Raw genomic sequence first — 20601 nt, forward strand, 5'->3', positions numbered from 1 at the left:
ATAAAGTAATAAGCCCTTTGAATTGTTTCATCTGAATAAACAAATCGATAGTTAAAGATTTTTAAACCCTCTATAAAATGTATACAAACAAGTTAACATAAATTTTATGAAACATTTAGATCCCTTTTATATTGTAGTAAAAATGTTCCCTCAAGTGCAGTAAATGACAGATATGCCCTTGTGCAAATGAGCTAAACTTAAATTATTTTAAAAATAATCAGGTCTAATCTTCAATGCTAATGTAATATTTATTCGTTTAAGAATATAGGACAATCTAAAAAGTAAAAATTGATGTATTTTTAAAGTGATTTTGGATTTGGAGGTTTAATGATATCTTTTATGATAGTCATACACATAAGTGTTTTCCAAATAAAATTGTTCGCTTCACTATTCAGATCAGTGCACTCTATTTGGGAATTATATTAACTTTTGTTAAAAGAAATTAGAAAAATAACCATTAACCATCCAAAGTGCTTGCAAAGATGCCCCAATTATTAACCAAATACACGTTGTTGAGACTATATCCTACAGAGACTGGTTAGAACGATCACTAGCTAGAATTGTTGGATTAACCAAACAATCACAGGTAATTCAATCACTTCTGGTTAATTCAAAGGAAACTGATTCTGGCTTCTCTGATATTTTGGTAATAGGAACTCGGTCAGAATACAGAGCAAGTCCGTCCTCTGTATAGCAGAGGTAGCAAGTCAAACGTATTTTATGTACAATCCAATGGATATGTGAAATGGAACTGTGCAGGTCTCTCTATGTTTTTAGGTTCTAGTTATTAAGCTTTTTGTCATTTTGTATTAGAGTAAAAAAATTACAGAAAATTAAAACCATTAGTATTTCAGAGCAAAGTAACACATAGACTAGAAAAAATTAATTCAGTAAAAACAAAACAAAAACACTGTTGTGTCTCTGACTAAAAATGAAAAAGAATTATGCAGCTAGGAGTAAATACTCATTTACCACAACTTTCAGAACAACTCTTTAAAAAGAATACATCTCAGAATTAAACGGGTTATATGCTATTTTTTCTTCTCAGAGCAAGGGTTATATGCTTTTTTTTTCTTCTCAAAGCAATTATCTCTTAAGAAGTTGCTTTGTTTTTTTTTGTTTTTCTCCAAGTTACTATAAAGTACCTATAATTGAAAGGAAGAGTAAAAATAAAAAAGGAGAAAAAAATAAATGAAAGTAGTTTCTAACTAATATATGAAATTTAAGTTATAAATGTCATATTCATGAAATTAAAATGATTTCCTAAAAAATCACCTTATTCAGATCACAAGATAAAATAATGAACCTAAGATTTCAACATAAAATGCAACAAGGAAGAGTGAGGTTGACTTCACTGTCAATTGCCTGTGCTAATTACAGTGAACAAAAAACTGGAAACTAGTGTCTGAAAATCCACTACACCTTATTAAGAAAATGAAGAAATGATGTATGATATGAGGAGAAAACTCAATTAGAAAAACGTATACCATGATGCTTTAACAAAAGGAGCAACGAAGACACTGTTTTGTTTTTAAAGATGCTAAAAAATTAACGAGACATTGTGTGAACAGTGGAACAGTTGAAACAACACAGTATCTGCCAAATTAAGTAGTCTACACACAAAACTAAATAGCTGGGAAATATATAGAATTTTGCATAGAACTGCTTCCTTCCAAAATCAACATTTAAAAAAATTGATTAATTTCTTAATATTCCAATAGTGAAATATCTACTCAAGGAGCTATCCTTTTCCCTTTCTTTTTCTCTTTAAAATTTAATTTTCCTAGAGCTCTTCTTTTCAAAACTTCTAGGGAAGTTTTCTTGGGAATACTATATTAATCAGCTAGAGAAAAAAAATTTATTAGAAATAGTAAAAGACTGTCTTAACATCAAATGACAGCCTAATGTCATATGCCTAATGACATGGAAATAAATTCATACTCTCACGGTACTGAGTCTTGACTCCTATTCAGTTTTAGTCTTTATGAAAAAAAATTGTGCTCCAATATGCTGCTCTAATTTTATTCTCTGGGTGTTGCTTATTTGAACTAGTTAAGCCTTTCATTCATTACATAGGGCAACTTGATAAATTTTTAAAGTGTTGCCCAAACCAGATAAGATGAGCAGTAGAGATCTGACTTTCCTGACTCCAAGGCCTTCTTTTCCTCATCTTTTATCAAATTCTTCATTTAAAAACTAAAATTTACTTGAAACATACATTTAATCATTTTATACAACTTCAGCGAGGCCCTGAGAGAATGTTTATGTTTTACTCATTCTATTTTCATTATTATTGTTGAAATTATATTTAGTTGTTTCTATTTTTTCTTGTTGTGTATAAAGGTAGAATTTTGTTTGGATTTCATTTGGAGAAGCAGTTTGGGAAATTTACAATGAAGGTTCAATCCATAAATAAAATCTTATTTGACAGTAAGTATGTCAGATCAGATTTTGAAAGTTTCTGCCTGTCTCTTATCTTAGATACATCTTTAAACACACAACTAAATCATGAAAACATATATCTTGTTTTAGTAAAAATAACTATAGATTAATTTAATCAAAGAAATAAAGACACTATCTTATTTTCACTGGTTTAAAGTTTATCTTTTTTACTTTTATGAACTAAAGCTCCTTCAGTTTCAAACTATTAATTTGATAATTATGTTCTTATATACATGATAGTTCTGTATGTGTTAATATCAATACCTTGTAATTATATATTTTAAAAACCCAATATTTAAATTATTTTCTCATGAGTTTTCTGTCCTGCCAAATATGCTTGGAGGCTTCTGTTAGGAAGTTTGACATGCAGATTTATCTCAAAGTTAACTCAAACACAAACACATAAATGAATGTGATATATTCATAAATACATCAAATAATTTACATGGTATATACATTTACTTAGTATGGAGAATGATTTTTTTTGTCTTCCCTTTCTTAGAATGCAAAATGTGAATTCGTCTCAAATATTTGTCATAGCAAATACATAAGTAAATATCCATGAATAATATCCACATGTAAGTCTTCAAATATATAAAAAGGCAACTCCTACCTCCATCTCCAGATCCTGATCCTGCATCTGGGGGGAAAAAAGGAAATAATTTGTTTTTGCTTGAAAAACATATTCAAAAAATGTGTATGACTTTATTAAAAAAAATTCATGTTTACTTTCTCCATTAATACAGTACTATAATTTAAAAATATTACTAATATTTAATTTGAAAAACAGTCACATCAATCTAATTTCTATACTATAACTTATAAAATAAATTCTTTATTATTTTCATTCTTAAACTTTATGAACAAAGTATTATCTAGCTTTGGAATAATTCCTAAACTTGACTATGTTAAAACTTCTCATTTTTATTTTAATCAAGATGAATTTGGTGCCTTTAACACAAAAAATTAAAAATGAGATACTTATAGCAATCAGTGAGACTTAGAAATTAAACAGTCTAAGACTTGTGGCAAATAAACACAAAATTAAGGCTTATATTCTTGTACATTGCATTACAAAGGGAAAAACAGTTTAAAAATGAATATCTTTTTATATAAGAGCTAATATGTTTTCCAAATACCACAATTGTGGGTGAGTCTATCTGCACCCAAAAGCATCTTTCAGTTTTGAAATCGGTGGAAGAGTGAGCTTAACTTTTGCCTTTGTGATTAAAAGTGGCTATACCCTAGGTGATGCTGGCAGAAAAGACAATAACCTCCCTCTGCCTTTCTCTTCCTCCACGTTTCTCCCCTCCCTCCCACATAATTACAACTCCTGAAAGTTGTCAATTTCTGAGAACTCATTTCCCAGAAACACTCAATTTCCTAGTTTAGAGTCAAGACCATGGAGTTTCCATTTGCTTCCACCTGTTAAGTGGAGACATCATCTTCCTTCTGTCTCCCCACTTCGTTCCATTCTAAATACATTTGGCTATATATTTTTTATGTTAACACTGGGAAATAAGACTAATACTAGTATTCTTTGTCTGATATGTCCTCAGTTTACATTGAAATCTCAACCAGGGTTCAAGGTTCAAGACCTATATCAAATGCCACTTCTATGAATTAGTGTTTGCTGTTTTAGACCAATTAAAATAAACTACTACTTCTACTTGTTTGCCTCCATGACACTTTATTGAGAGGCACTCATAGAAAGAGGCGTGATGTATGAAAATCTACAGAAGGCTGACACAGGGAAGAATGGATGCCTCCTCAGTAGTTTTCTTTGTCATTATGTTAGACATTAGCACTGCCATGAAGGAGCAGTAGTTCGAATTGTCAGCCTTGGTGGAGACCCAGACTAACTAAATTCACAAGGTTTAACCCTTTATTAAATCAGAATGTCAAGTCATTAACTGCTTACATGACTAAGGAGCAAGTCATTGGGCCAGGCTATCCTTTCCTTAAAGGCAAGCTAATTGGTAAAACAATTTATAATAAAAACCCTTCTTAGTAAATGTAGACTCAAATAAGGATTCTAATCATAAGATTTGATTGTTTAAAGGTAACAGATAAAGAAAGGCTGATGCATTCATCTCTATAATAGGAAAATAGTCCTGTCAACTGAACTGAGTCCTAAGTCACAGAACAATCCCTTTGGACAGGACAGTGCTTGAATGGTCAACATTTGTCAAGTCTCCTTTTTGTATCTTTTCACAGCTAGAATTTTAACTGACTTTATTTGAATTAATTTGAAAGCTTAATTCAGTATTACTTATAAAATCATCAGAGGCTAATAACAGGTTGTACTATTAACAGCATTAATACATTCTACCTGTGTTTTAGTTGAATGTGTATAGTTTCTTATTCCTTTCCCACTAAGTGTAAACGTCTTTAAATCAAGAACCATGTCTTGTTTAGCTCTCTATACTTCCACACACATAATAGAAAATGCATAAAAGCTTATGTATTCCAAGCTCCAAACATACTCATTGGATAACATAAGGAACATTATTCAACCTTCCTAAGCTTATTGGTCCTCTAGTCAGTGGGTATAGTAATGTCTATCTCATTGGACTATTTTGAGGATAACTGCGCAACAGCACATTTTAAATGCTTAACACTATGTCTAGAACATAATAATTAAAATTTTGAGTGAACATCTTGCCTATTCATCTATACGTTTTCTGCTAAGTACATATGGCTGGAGAAAATCAAGAAAAATGGCAATAGTATTTTGGCTTGTATTCCCCATGTATGTTTCTAAAAATTCAAGGACCATGATCCTTAAGACAATTTGTGTTTGATTTGACCCAAATTAAGTAGCTAGTGAAGAAAGGAGGAATAGACTGAAAAAAAATAGTCACTTAAGTCCATGGCATCATTTTAAAATAGTGATGGGAAGCTTTAATGGTTTTTTCACTATAAAATGAATCATCTTTGCAAACCAGAGACAAGTAGCCTACTAAAGCCTTATTAGTGAGAAAGAAACACCTAAGAAAAGAAGTCATGCTGTTGCACCTGAATCTGGGCTCCTAGTCAATACATTTCTTATAAGGCAAAAAAGTGAAATTGACAGTGAGGCTATTGAGCAGACTGCCCAATAGGAAACCATTTTCCTGACAAAAAATGATTTGTAAGTTCAATGAAATGTAATAAATATAAAGTTATATCTTCTACTGCCTTTTATTCCTAGAGATCACAACTTGTCACCTCCATTCAGTGTCAAATAGCATTTAAAAAAAAAAGGAAAATCTATGAAGAAAAGAATGAGAATCTCTTTTAGATCAAAAGTCAGAACTCCAATTTATTTACAGTCAGACCTGGTTAATCAAAATTACTTTGGTCCCGCCATCATTATTCAGATCAAAACGCTTTTAGATTTACAAGTCAATGGAAGATGCATTCAGCGAGACCAACTTACTAATTAAATCCTGCAGAAATCTAAGTCTGTGACTAAGCTAGGGATGGATTACTCAGTTGTGATTAAATTTTCTACTTAGTCAAGTGTTTATTTTCATAGTACAACCAACACATTAGGAACTAGAATGGAAAGACTGAATGAATCAGAAGAATGTGACTGCATGTGCTGACAACAACTTGGAGGTTGGAAAGTAAGAAAGAGAGATTTTGCTACCATTGTTAGCCAACCCATAACTTCATGACTGCTTATTGTGACTACTGCCCACTGATCCTCATTGGCTATTGTCAGAGACACACAGATATCCTATGTGATCCTGAATAAGCAAATCCATTCCTCAGTACTCTCTAGTATTTGCCTACATCATTCCTGGTCCAATAACTCTCACATGTTGCTCTTATTTCCATGCATTACTTCTCACTCATAGATTGAATGGCAATGATCTGTTAGCTCTAGCAAATAAGCAAGTGGTGCACCAGTCCAACTTGCCTCCCAATCACCCTTGCAGGAAGGACATCCACATTGTGAGGCAAAGAATCAAATAGGAGAAAAGACTACTTAAAAACCAAAACCAAAACGAAAAAGCCTACATCATTGTTCATGAGGAATGATACCTTTCTCTTCTGCTAATTCTTAGAAACTTCGGTAGTCACTAGTACAACCTGGAACATTGTCAACTGCTAACAATCAATAGGCCTAAGATAATCTTTTAAAGCAGCAGTCTCCAACCTTTTTGGCACCAGGAACTGGTTTCGCGGAAGATAATTTTTCCACGGACAGGGGTGGGGGGGATGTTGAGGCGGTAATGCGAGCGATGGGGAGCAATGGGGAGCTGTAGATGAAGCTTCGCTGGCTCGCCCTGGTCAGTGGCCCAGGGGCTGGGGACCCTTGTTTTAAAGAATATGAGACTTTCTCTTGCTAATTTACCACCCTGCCCCAGCCATCATACACATAATTTTTAATATAATTCCCTAGAATAGAAATACCTGTTATCTGAGAGAGACTTTCAATAAAATAGACCTTTCTTGACACTATTCTATATTTCCATTTTTGAAGAAAGTCCTTATATCATTATTATTTTTCTTGAATATGCTTATACCATCCAATTCCTCAGAAATTATGACTTTCCAGAAAGATGTTTATTTGCCATTAAGAACAACTATCAAGGGACACTAAAGTTTCTTTAATATATGTGACTTTAATGTTTCAAGCCTAACCTGAAAACTCAGCTTCATTTTACAGCATGGCTTTATCAAGTTGGGCTGTATTTCTCTTTTTTTTTTCCTTCCTGTAATGCTATTCACTAATAACCATTGTACTCAAAAGGAAAACCTGAAAAACCAAAGAGCCTATGAAGTCACTCTTCTTCCTTACTTTCTTTAGAGCATTCTTGGTACAATATAACTAAAAAGCTTTGTGGGAGCCCAGGCTGACTGTGTCAGAAAGGACAGATGTCATTAGAAGTCATGTCTATCACCAATACATTCTTCAATATAATCTGCTCACTGTTAAGAGGAGATTTTGTAGGGCTGCTAAGGTTAGACACATCTTAACTTCCAAACCCAAATCTGCAAACTGCCTCCCACCAGACGATCCTATTGTTACAAACAAACAAACAAACTTTATTCATGCATAGATAAGTTTCTTATGTTTGGAAACTGAGCAGTCAATCTAGATTTCTAATTATGTTATTCAGCTGTCTGTACTTCATTAAATAACATACATATTAAAATCTACCAATGTCCTTATGGTACATTTATCTTTCTTCCAGAAGTGACTTGAAATGTAAAAAGACACAGAATAAGAATAATGCATATTTTGTATGAAAGAATAAGAGGCCTGTCTAGCTAATAGTATATAGTCTGGAATATTTATTTGGATAACAATAAACAGGACATAACGTGAAAAGCAAGACATGGTTTTTGGATTCAGAATCCATTCCGAAGGTTTTCGGGAGTCTTCAGGATCACATACATACCTGTGGCACATGATCCTTCAGACACCACCAGTATCTCACTCTGCTGTTTGCACGCAGCCTGCCGCAGGTAACACTCATTCTGGTAACTCTCCCCATTGGAGCCACACACAGGCACATAGTCACTGTTGCACTGGGGAGCACACAGATGTAAGCCGAAGGTTAGTACTGGAGTCTGCATGCCTCTGACATCTTGAACAGAAACCATCATTTACAAAAGAAAGCACTTGTCTTCATTTTCAGTGATCCCCCTTGTATCCAGCAAGTCTTTGACTTTGTAAGTACACGATTCAAAGATACACAAAAGCAACGGCAAGTCATCTGATTCAGATAGGGGGAAAAAGAGCTTCTAAACTGATCAGGCAATTCCAACAAACTGATAGGACAAGCAATAATAAAAAGATATAACAACAAATGCATCAATATTATTTAATTTTTTTTCTGATATGTGGCCCATATGGTTTGGTGGAAAAAAATCAGAACATGTTACAGTATTCAAGCTATTCAAAAATAGTGTCTATCTGTGTTTGGAGCAGAAGTATATAGCTGAAATGCCAAAGAATTCAGTTACTCCTTAGTATGTTTTTCCTCTGTTGAATTTGAATCTTTACAAATTTCTAAATATTTGGATAAGACATTTGAATTACTAATTAATTTTTCATATATTTTTAGACCATTGGATGTTGATGTAGATACAGTGTAGAAAGAAACAACAGACCATGGAATACAGAAAAAAAAATCAACAACTACTGAACCATATGTAAACTTGATTATTCAAAAGTATGACTTAACCTATATTTCATAAAACAAAAAGTTCATTTTTAAACAACCTCATTACAAAAATGTACACATTTTACAATGGAAATTAGGCAACCTACAGGGTGTACTCATGATAATGTAATCACACTCTAAGGCATTAGAGATACTTGGCTGTGTTCTATACCTGCTAATTACGCCACTGATGTGATTATCTACAGATGCGTTACATTGTTTAATTATAACAAATGTAATGATCAAGACGATTATTTATAAATACTCACCCATGCCAGAAACTAAGTAAAACAAATCATACATATACATGTATGTGAAAACACTTTTCTGTTTTTTACTTCTTATTAAAATATTTGGATTTTTGATGTGCTAATTCATAACACATATAAAATAAACCAATAATTTAGGGAGATGGCTAGGGTTTTAATATATATGATAATAAACCTAAAACTCTATCAAAAGTTAAATTCAACTCAAGGATTTATGCAAAAAAGCAAATTCTCAATATGGTTATAATCTGATGATAAAAACCTGAGATTCATTTTCGTACTCTATTTTCTTACAATATCTGTACTTCCTTACCAATCAACCATTTAGCTCTTGTTCGTTGCCTTTTTGTAATAGCTTAACCATCCTAACCATTTTTTAAATGGTATAAGACAATGTTCTCTGAAATGACAGTTTTTTGAATCTGACTTTACAACTATTATTGAAAAACTTAAATATAATTTTTAACTAATAGTTACGTACTATTCTCCTAATAGTAAATTCAAATTGTATGACACTCATAATCACCATAATTGCTAACAGGATAATTTAGATACGAAATCATATCTATTTAGAAATTATTTAAATATGATTAAAATGATTGAAATATTTTAAATATGACATATTTTAAAAATTTTTATTTCTACAATTTCTAATCTAGACATTCTGGAAGGTTCTATATAATAATTTCTTTCCACAGTTACACTATATGGCTACCAGACTCAGTCTATCTACATTATTATATTTTAAAAACTATTTTGACAGGAACTTTTCACTCATGAGGATCTCTAATTCAGTAGGCAATTCACTTCTGACCAGGTGATACCTGTATAAGGGCTGTCTTCCACAAGCTTTCCAAATATATATATACCTGAAAACTGACCTACCATAAAACTGAACATCTTTATCACTACTGAAAAAAAAGGCAATAAGAAAATGTCAGTAAAGAGTTGAGTTTGCCAATAACCAATACTGAAGAGACACCAAATAAATGGAGGTGGTGCTCATGTCAGAACCATGGCCAGGGAGGCAGGTGGATGGACAGGTGCTTGATAAATGGGCTGTGTTCAGCTTCGGGGACAGGAGAATGTAGGGAGGATTTATGAGGACCCACTACCACTACAATGGTATCTGAGAACATGGAAGAGGGACAAGAAAGAAGTGACCAGCTGGTAACATATTATATAGTCAGTAGATTTGCTGACCTTTTCAGTAGGCAGATGAGAGTCATAATTAGTGTGAACGGCTGGGCTAGTTAGCTTCTCATGCTTGCTTCCTAGCTTCTTGTCCCAGGTTACCTTTTTTTTTTTTTTTTTTCCTCAGGTTACCTTTTAATCTCCATCTCCAGCCCTGGTTACAATACTTTGTGTGTAGATTACTTGGGCCCATGTTTTCTTCTCTCTAATACCTAGAATTTCTCTATTTATCCTTCTCATCTACTTCTGTAGATTATTCAGATGTAGTCAGAAGATGAGGAGTGAGGGGTGGGAAGTATTTATTATCTCTGTCAAGTGCTAGTACACAATGCTGATATGCATCTTAAAATATCGAATAAACTGATAAAGTGCTCATATGCCACTACTGAAGGATGTAGTAAGCCAAATGTGAACAGTGCTAAAAACAGAGCTGCCAAGTTCTATGCACAAGCCAAAAGGAAGATTTGTATGGAGTTGAAAAGAGCTTAACTGTAGATAATCAGCACGATGTATTTGGCCCTTACTACCATGACTTGCACTCATTAAAATGAATAACACATGGAGGACGCATACTCTAAATCATTAAGGCTCAGGAGTGGAAGTCTGGTCCCAGGTTCTCCCATTTCTCTCACTGCCTTAGTGTAGGACCTTGTGTATATCACTCAAAAATGAAATATTTAACAAGTTTATAGCTTAGTTCCCCCATTCGAAATGGTTAACTGGGGCATTTGGGAGGATTAAGAGTCATGTTTCAAAATGCTTTGGAATACTCATTTATAAAAAGAAATGTAAATTATATGCCTTTCATGATCTATATTTTAACTAGCAGAGTTACCATCTAACATCGACACTGAAGCATGCGTATCTAAAATTAGAAAAACAAAGGAACACAGGCTAACCCTAAGTACAAAAAAATAAGCTAACTACTACATTAAAATATGCCAAATTATTGGAAATAATTTTCAGTGGTAATCATGAATACTGCTCAGTTTCAGAGGAAGGGACAGATTTAGATGTTAGGTGACTTGCTAAAGGCCACATAGTTGGCTGGTAGAGAAAAAACAAGACTCAGGGCCAGATGGTTAAGCTCATAAATGCATGTGTTGTCCAAACTTCCTCTCAGGGGAAAAGTGATTCTGCTTCCTTCAGATGTTTTAAAAATCTTAAGTTTATTTTCCAAATATGCGTTTTTTCAGTGAATGATTTTGTTCCAAAATGTCCACATTGCTTAAGAAAGCAGCAACATGTCACACCAGTGGATTCAATGAATATATGGAATTTGTTTTGCTACAAATGAACAAAAAATTTATGTGAGAAATTTTTCATACTATTTATTGCTTGTTTGGTTAATAAGAATTTCTTTTAACTGAGATTTCAGCAACTAGAAGCTATGTATAACTTACATTTTATATATTGTCGGCACCTTCCATAGAGTCTGGCATATAGAAGGCGCTCCACAGATGTTAAGTGAATTCTGTTATATTCCCGGTTGTCAAAGGCTTAGGAATAATGGCTTAGGATATGGCATGTTTCTCTTCCAAAAAAGAAAGAGATAAAAAAACCCGCATATGTCCCAATCCTTTGATCATTCCATAGGTAACTTTTACTTCTCTGTGACTACATTTTTTCATATGGAAAATTTTTTATGATTTTAAGTGAGTGGGCAGGCCTGTGACTATGGTGAAAGTGACTCTGTGTGACTTCTGAGGCTAGGTTGTTAAAGGATACAGCCTCTACCTGGCTCTTTCTCACTCTCTGGATGCTTGCCCTTGAAACCCAGCCACTGTGCTATGAGGAAGCCCAAACTAGTCCAAATGGTGAGATCCACATGGAGAAGGACCAAGGTCCCCAGCTGACAGTACAGTATATGAGTGAGAGTCCTGAGAAGAGTACAGAACCAAGTCTTTGAGTTCCCTCCCCGGCTCAGCTGATGCCAAGAGGAGCAGAAGGTGAGCTGCTTCCATTAAGCCCTGTCCAACTGCAGATTCACGAGCAAAATAAATGTTCATTGTTTTGAGCCACTAAGTTCTGGGCAATTTGTTATACAGTCCTAGTTACTGGAACAATTGCAGATCTAAAGCGTGGCTTATTAAATGAAAACATTTCACATTTGAATTAAATGATCCCTGAAAAACATAAGGCTTCATCATATTTTTAAATTATAAAGTGATCATTGATCATTACATACTAATTGATATGACCAGTGCTATCTATGAATAGCTGCATATGTGTCTTCTTTTCTTCCCCCCTTCCTTCTTTTATCCATCCACCCATCCATTCATCCATCTGTCCGTCCATCCGGCCATCCATTCATCCATCCACTGTCTCCAAATTTTCAAACCACAATGGATTTACCAGAATGACCAGGATATCATTTGGTATATAGAGAGGAAGGTAGGATGCATGAGGTTACAGGCCATTTCTGGAACTCATATCATCATCCAAGAATTAGTTGTACTACTTTTGATATCAAGAGTTGTCTACAATAAACTGGTACTTTTGTTGTTGTTATAATGTTTTTATTTGCATGTATAATGTCCTAGAAAAAATTAGATTGGTGTCAAAGGACCTAGGTTCTTGCTTTAGGATCACCACTTAATGGTAAGTTATTTATATTTATGGGTCTTAATTTCCTTATCTGTAAAAGGAGGAGAAAATAATTATCTCACTCAATTGTGAGAAATAAATGAGATAACATGTTTGAAGTGTAGAATATGCTTATCATAAATCATCTAAGAGAAGTGAAGATAAATATTTGTTCACCTTAGTGCTCCAATTGTAATCCAAACTGAAAAACATAGATTATACGCTCATATACCCACTTCTCTTTGAAATTTAACTCTCAGCCAGAAAGACCACAGTTGGCACCCATTTTTGAATAGAAGAATTTGGACTTGTATCTGAAAGCAGGAGAAACAGAGTAGATGACCTAAGCTAGTTTTGAACAGTATATAGAAAAATAGATTTTTCAGGACATCTGCCTTTTCATCAGACTGGGCAAAAAAAAATTCTCAAATTCATTTGAAAGTATTGGAAAGTACTGAGTCAAGATACTCTTAGCTTAAAATATCTATTATTCTTTGCACAACTTGTGATCTTGAACTTAATTCTGCCACTCTCTATTCCTGGTATGTACAGAGTCTAAATTTTCCACTAGGGAAATGTTTATTTTCTCCTGAGAGACTGACAACTTTGCAACACACAGACTAATAGCAGCAGTAATCTAGTAGTAAATTTAAAATGCTACAGGCATTAGGAAAAGGAAATTTACATTTTAGTTTCTTATTCAAACTCGCATTCATTCCCCCCGCCCCCCGCAATCTATACCACTCAACGATTATTTAAATTAATGACAAATGTAACTGGCTGACCGAATGCATGAAAAACATAAATATCTTTGTTGATAAAAGTTATACCAAAACCCTCTGTGCAACCTGAAAACTGAACACAATTTCTTTAATAAGAAAATTATAAATTTTCTTTTAGTAGCATGCATCCATTTAGAATTTTGTGAACTCGTCTTTTTCTTTCTCTTGGCGAAATCTTGTTATAATTATGGCTTTCCATTTGAGGAACATTCTTCTTGGTTCATTTTATACTGTATATGAGTTCACTTCTTATGTCTACCCTTGGTTACGAAAATAAGAAAAATTTCTGGGAATTACAAACTGAAAAGGGAAAAACCCACAAAATCCTGTGGGCCTTTAACTAGTGATTTATCCAACTATATTTTCCCCTTAGTTAATGTTTGTATGAAGTATGACTTGCAGAGTTCTTATGCTCCATCTCTCTCAAGTAGTTCACTGAAAGAACATAATTACGTTGTTCAGTATGGCTAGAGACCTTAGAAATTGGTGTTGCATGAATATTAAATATGTATTAATGTTTCCAACACTATCGTATGGTCTAATGACTGTAACCTGGGCACAGCAATACTTACCCACCAGGTGGTGGTGCACTTTACAAATATCAGCTGTTTATTACTTTTCTTAGGAAGAAAAAAATAATGTCCAAGAAGTTTCTAGCTTATCTATAAGCCATTCACAACCATATTGAAATGTGAATTCCCTTCTTTCTCTCACTGGGAGGTTGAACTTAACCTAAAATATTTAAATTTCATCAACAATTCTAAATATTACATACAGTTGGCCCTCCAAATCTGGGGGTTCCAAATCCACAGATTCAACCAACTTCAGATAGAAAATATTCGAGAAAAAAAAATTCCAGAGAATTCCAAAAAGCAAAACTTGAATTTGCCACTTACATAGCATTTACATTGTATTTACAATGTTTACATTGCATATACATTGTATTATAAGTAATCTAGAGATGACAAAGTGTACAGGAGGATGTGCATAGGTTATATATAAGTTCTACATAACTTTATATAAGGGACTTGAGCATCCTTGGATTTTGGTATTTGTGGTGGTCCTGAAACCAATCCCCGTGGATACTGAGAGACAATTGGACTATAACAAATTTTAGACCTGAATTTGAATTCTAATATTTTATTTGTTTTATAACCTTTTTAATTTTTTTTAAAGTTTTGCTTACAATCTTGGAAAAGTTTTCCCTTATCCCCGGTATATACTTTCATTAATGGGAATATTTTCTAGTTGAACCGTTTGTTAGATTTGATGTGTATTTTACAAAGTAATTCAACAACACTCAAAGGTGAACGTAAGATATCAGTACAGCATCTCTAATACTTGAATTATAAAAACATATTGAGAGAAAAAAAGGCTTATACTTCACATGGTAGAAAGCATTTGTTAGATGATGACTATAATAATGACATTGAGTTCTATCTTTAATAAATACTAATAACCTAGTTTTGATAATACCACAACTGCAATCGCTCTCTCTTTTAATTTTTATTTATTTTTTTAACATGAGACAAAGCACATCTTCTTCATGTTTATGAAATAACTTTTGTCTATTTGCACTCTTTTGGATTCCTGGGAGATTCAGTTGTAATTGAATGTGGTATCCATGAAAAGTTGACAAATATTAATAAGTGCTGTGATTTCCAAACTAGCACAGTAGTTTTAAAGTCACATTGATAAGGAGTTCATTTAAAAACTTAACCAGATTGCCAGGATAATAAAACCCAAGACCATTAAAACAGAGAAATATGACTGAAAGAAGATAGCCCCAATCAAAAATACAAAAGTATAAATCCACACTTCTAATCCAGCAATGATTTTGACTATTATCCCCAGTAGTTGACTTATAGCATGCATGTTAGAAGGGGCACAGAAACATAATTTTCCTTTGACACACCAAAAGAACAACCTGAAGCTTTCTACCTCCAGTGGCATTTATAACTGTGGCACATACATTTCTCCAAAAAGCTGTGCCTTTTTGACATCAGTTGGCTCTCTTGCTAGTACTTTTGTTTGGTGCCAGCTTTCCTCTTAGCTTGCATAGCTATAAATTGCCAAGTGATGGGCTGTAAAAGAAGATCTCTGCTTTGTCGTCTCATTAATGAATCAGAAGATGCAAATACCAGACTTCTTACCTTGAACTGACAGACGCAAGTCACAGTGTCTCCAATTCTTAAACATTCCCCATCAAATTTACAGGTGTTGGTGTCACAGAGGAAGAGATCATTTTCTCTGTCATCATAACCTCAAATTTAAAGAGAACACGCCAGTCATTAAATGTTATAGACTTGAACAAAAAAAGAAATATCTTGAAGCTTTAAAAGAACTGCCCTAAATGTTAATTCTAACAACCACAGCTGTACTGCAAGGTCATTCTTTACTGACAACCTAAAAATATTCTAGTTAAGTGATTAATGTTAGTTTCTTTTTTTCACTATTCTTTTCTAGTCAATTGTCTTTTAATAAGCTTTTTTGATAATGCTCTTTTATTTTAGCTTGGGTTAATACTGGTAGTGGTGGATGAATATTTAACACTTGCTTCTTAGCTTCCTTATTATTTTCTCATTAATTAGACTATAGTTTATGACCCCCAAACTTCACATTTTAGAAAAGAGCTGGTGATGGTCTCAGAATGCCTTTTACCATTTCTTCATCTTTAATCATTCTTTTGCTTTAAGGTCTGCAACAACCCCTTATTTGGAATTTTTCCAGACAAAGAGGAAACAAAGCCCCAATAATAAAGATAAACAGGCACAGTGTTTTCTCTGACGGTCTGTCTGGCTCAAATGAAGATTGATCACCTCCAAGTTAACAGGGGTAAAGGGGGGTGCCAGGTTCTTGACAATCTGCCTGGAAAACCAGTTTATTTTCTTTAGTTTCTGCAGATCCTTATAAGATATCTGGTAATAATGAATTTCTTGATTGTCAACCCCAATTTCATATTTAAGTTAGTTCCTAAAACAGTACCATAGTTAGGGATGAAGTAAACTAGTCATGTTGGGCTACAAAGCTATCAACATTCCAAACAATTGATTTTGCAGGTTACTTAATGTTCCTATGATAAAGCACCTAAAAAAGTGATTAGGTACCTGCAAAGTGGAACTTAGTCTATCCAAAATAACATATATGCATGCATGAGCCACGAATAAGTTAAAGAAAACATGCTGAGTTTTATAAAAATGCCAAATTTAGAAATTGCCAAAAACAGAACAAGGGCAATATATTGACCCAAATCTAACAGGGTTGCAAATTACAACTTGTCTTTAAAAAGCGCAAACTACAATGATGTATAATAATTTTCCTTGTGGAATTTACATCAGTAACTACCCAGGATGACATATTCTTTTATCCTATAAGTTACAGTTGGTCATTCCCTCTTCTCCAAAGTTACATACACTTCAGCTCACACACATCCCCGTAAGCCACTTTATTCAGAGCTAGATTCAACTTCGGTGGAATTATATATACAGAAGATGAAAAATTACATACACACTTGCTAAAACTAGAACAGACCAGACCTTGGGGACAATACCCAGGCATGTTAATGCAGTTTAAAATGCCAGTGAAACCACACCACAATCCCGCCGGTAGACTATGGGCTGTCATACTGAAATGCAAAGCTACTCGGACAGTGCAGCAACTCCCATCCTCGGGCGCTATTTAATTAGGAGGCTTCAGCACAGCAAAGCTTGCCGAGCTCTCGCGTTCAGACTCTGAAGGGACCCGAGCAAGCAAGAAGAGCGCCTGACGCACTCCAAGGAAGCCTGCCCAAAAATGGAGGAGTCAGCGCCCAGTGGGGTCAGTTCTGCCCTCCGCCCGCCTACGCGTGAGCCTGCCCGGCCTTGGTCATGCACAGCCCGGCCTGGTAGACGGGCGAATGGTTGTTGTCTCAACTTCCTTCGACCATCTAGGAGCTTGGGTAGGCAAGAGAGAGGCAATTCGGGGATGCAAAAACAACGTCTTTTGCAGCCAACTAGAGAAGGAGGATGTGTATGCCTGTTTGTGTGTGTGTGTGGAGAGAGACAGAGAGCGAGAGACGCAGAGACAAAGAGAGACAGAGAGAGAGAGAGAGAGAGAGAGAGAGAGAGAGTAACTGAATCTCTTGAAACACAAGCTCCTTTAGAATTTCTGTGACCTGGTCTTGAATGCCAGACAAGTGCACCCTCATGGCACTTTTGCCAGTAATCAGTGTTTCCCCTGCAGTCACCATTTGATTTATTGCTTTCTCGCTCGTTCTTTCTCATAAACTTATTTCTCTCTCTTTTTTGCTAGACTTTTTTCTTTAATGACAGAAAAGGTTCTGTTTTAATGTTTCCCCAAGGATTGGTGCTCTTTTCAGTGAATCCACAAAACCATCCCGTTTAATATTTCTTAAAATCTCCGCAGCTCCAGTTTAAGTGCAAGGATGCAAAGGTTCCTACACCTGCACTTTCTGTCCTCCCCAGGACCCCCGCCCCCTTCCTTAGCGGCCTGGAACAGTTCTCTGTGCTCCTCTGGGTGGAGGTCGGTGGTCTCAAGGGTTTGGAGCGGTTGGAGTCGAGGGGCTGGGGAGACGCACTTGGGGAGGTTGGTCTGTACTGGAAACGCGCGTTTCCTCTGAGGGGTTAAGGGGTCGGGGGCTGGGGTTCTGGACTTACCAGAGCAGTTCCAGCCGGTGGGCGTTTGGCAGTCACTTAAGGAGGTAGGGAAAGCTGCGAGCTTCACCGGGCGGGCTACGATAAGTAGCATTACAGGCAGCAGCAGCAGCCAGCAAAAGCCCTCGCAAAGTGTCCAGCTGCTGCACTGCCGCGGGGACTCCCACAGCACCATGACTAGTTCGCGCAACTCTGCAGCAGCAAACGGCTTCGGAAGAACACAAGATCGCGGGGGTCAGGCAGCGGGCTACTGAGCATCCCGCGGACAGCGGCAGCAGAGGCGGCGGCGGTGGCAGTGGCACCTGACGGGGAAGCAGCAGCCAAACCCGCGCATGATCTCCAGAGTTTCAGCAACATCCAGTGACCCGGCTCAGCCCCGGGAGCGAGAGGGTCGTGCACCGAAAAGCCGCACCGGAGACGCGGTAAGCTGCTGCCATAAGCAGAGGGCTCTGGCGAGCCGGCGCAGCAGGAGGAGACCGGAGTCCAGAGGGCAGAGGAGAGGAGCCCAAGGGGGCTGGGTGGAGGGAGAGTCAAAGCGCCCAGCAGCCTAGCAGCCGCCTCTCGCGCTCTGCCGCCCGCATCCCTCTGGCGTTTGGGAAGCAGCAGGTCCTTAGCCCGCCCGGGATCACGTGGGAAGAGGCAGTCGGGCGTTGATTGGCGGAGCGGGATGCAGGTCCCGGAGGGAGGGGTCGGCGAGGAGGTGCTAGGAGGAGACGACGGCCGATGCCACAGATGGGCTGGCTCACCAGGCGCTGGCCCGAGTGGGGCTAGGCGGGGATACCTCAAGTGAGAATCGCGGGCTTCAGAGCGGGCAACTCCCACACCTTTAAATACCACCTGCCCTTTCACTCTCCGCCGCAGGACGCCCCCTACCGAGCGCTGGGTCAGATCTCGCGCCCCTCTTCCGTGCGTGACCCCGGGCTGCGAGCGCCCGCCGCGGCTGGGTGGCGTCTCTCTGAGCTGGAGCTGGTGAGGGGGGAGGTGGCTGAGGAGCGGTCGCAGCAGGGAGGAGAGGGGAAAGAGGGCACGGAGGAGAGGGCGTCCTGCTGGCGCCCGGCGCTCTAGCGTGCGGGAGCGCGCCGCCTGGCTGTAACGGGATACAGGCTGGGAATATCGCCGCGGAGGGAGCAGCAGGAAGCAGGAGAGGGTGAGAGGCGGCGGTGTGAGTACAGCGCTGGCTGGCCTGGAAGAAGCAGCAGTTCCCACAGGAGCCTGCGAACCTAAGGCTGCTCAACGAGCGGGCTCAACCAGCCAGCCAGGCCCTCTCCGCTCTCTCTCTCTCCCCTCCCCTCCCTGGCCTCTCACAACCCAGAATCAGCCCGAGGAGTGGAAGGTTTGAAGCCCTCTCCCCACCAAACACTCGTCTCCAGCCGGGAACCTATTTGTGTGGCTGCCTGGGAGGTGCGGGCAAATGTGTTTCGAAGGACAGATTTGGTCGGGACAGGTGGTCAGAGAGTGGCAGGAAGGCTGCTCTGCATCAGCCACGGCGGGTTGCCGGGCGCATCCGCCGGGAAGCGGCGTCTGAGAGGAGCGGCTCTCTTTGGCGGCGCGGGTTGTGGCCCTGGGAGCTTTACGCGGGTCCCTGCCGGATCGCCAGAGACGTGGGCGAGGCAAGAAGGTCTCACTCGGCAAGTCTCTTGTTCTGCGCCTTTTCTTCTTTGGCCCCAGCCAGCGCCTGGCAAACGGCGTAATAGGACCCGCCTTCCGTCTGCTGCATTCTTCACGCAGTTAGATAACACTCTTTAGCCTAATGGTATTTTAGTCTCTAGTAACGAACGGGACCCAGAGCTTCCCGGGACACGGATGGAGAGGAGCATCTTTCTCTCGTGACCCGGGTCGTTGTTGCACAGTGTTTTGGATGAGTTTTCTATGTGATTATTCAGTGTCTTCTATGCTGTGTGATTGTTCTGTGATTCAGGATTTTTTTTTTTTCCTTCTCTTCCCGTACGCTCCTTTCTCTATCCCCCCTCTCTCCCTTCCTCCCCTCCTTCCTTCCCCTCCCTCCCTCCCTCCCTCTCTCCCTTCCTCCCTCCCTCCCTTCCTTCCTCTTTCTTCTTTCTGTTTTTCTTTCTTTCTTTCTCTCTCTTTCTTTCCTTTATTTCAAGAGCCCTCATCTCCTCCTTATTTTTCTTTTTAAATCTTGCCTTTCTCCCTCTCCTGTGTCCCTTGAAATTAGAAGAACATTGAGTGATAGCATCTCACAGGCAATTAGCGTCCATTCCCAATCACTTAACAGAGGCACCAATACCCTTTGAAAACAGAGACTCTCTATCCTTTGCAGGCTCCACCAGAAAAACAAACTATGCCCAAGCTATCTTTTTAAGTACTTTAACCTCCAACCTGCTCCCACTTCCTTGCTTTTTAACTTCTCCTTTGAGAGATGTGATCGTGCAGCACCTCAGTGCCTCAAAGAAATCTTTTTTTTTTTTCCTGTGTGAAACCCATCTCTTTATCTTATATCTCCGCCTCCGCCCGGAGAGTCCCCCCATCCCCCCGCCCACCTCCAAAGATT

General features: G+C 37.7%; 1 protein-coding gene across 1 annotated transcript in view; it reads right to left on the bottom strand.

The window, feature by feature from the left end:
* Nucleotides 1-18264, bottom strand: part of TMEFF2 (transmembrane protein with EGF like and two follistatin like domains 2) — a 245212-nt gene extending 226948 nt beyond the window's left edge. The window contains exons 1-4 of the mRNA XM_061203502.1: nt 18093-18264; nt 15591-15700; nt 7839-7968; nt 3056-3082 (exon numbers count right to left, since the gene is read on the bottom strand). Coding sequence (XP_061059485.1) covers nt 3056-3082; nt 7839-7968; nt 15591-15700; nt 18093-18264 — 439 coding nt within the window. The remainder of the gene's footprint in view (nt 1-3055; nt 3083-7838; nt 7969-15590; nt 15701-18092) is intronic.
* Between the last annotated feature and the right edge of the window lie 2337 nt (nt 18265-20601).

This window comes from Eubalaena glacialis, chromosome 1 (genome assembly GCF_028564815.1).
Source record: "Eubalaena glacialis isolate mEubGla1 chromosome 1, mEubGla1.1.hap2.+ XY, whole genome shotgun sequence".
NCBI lineage: Eukaryota > Metazoa > Chordata > Mammalia > Artiodactyla > Balaenidae > Eubalaena > Eubalaena glacialis.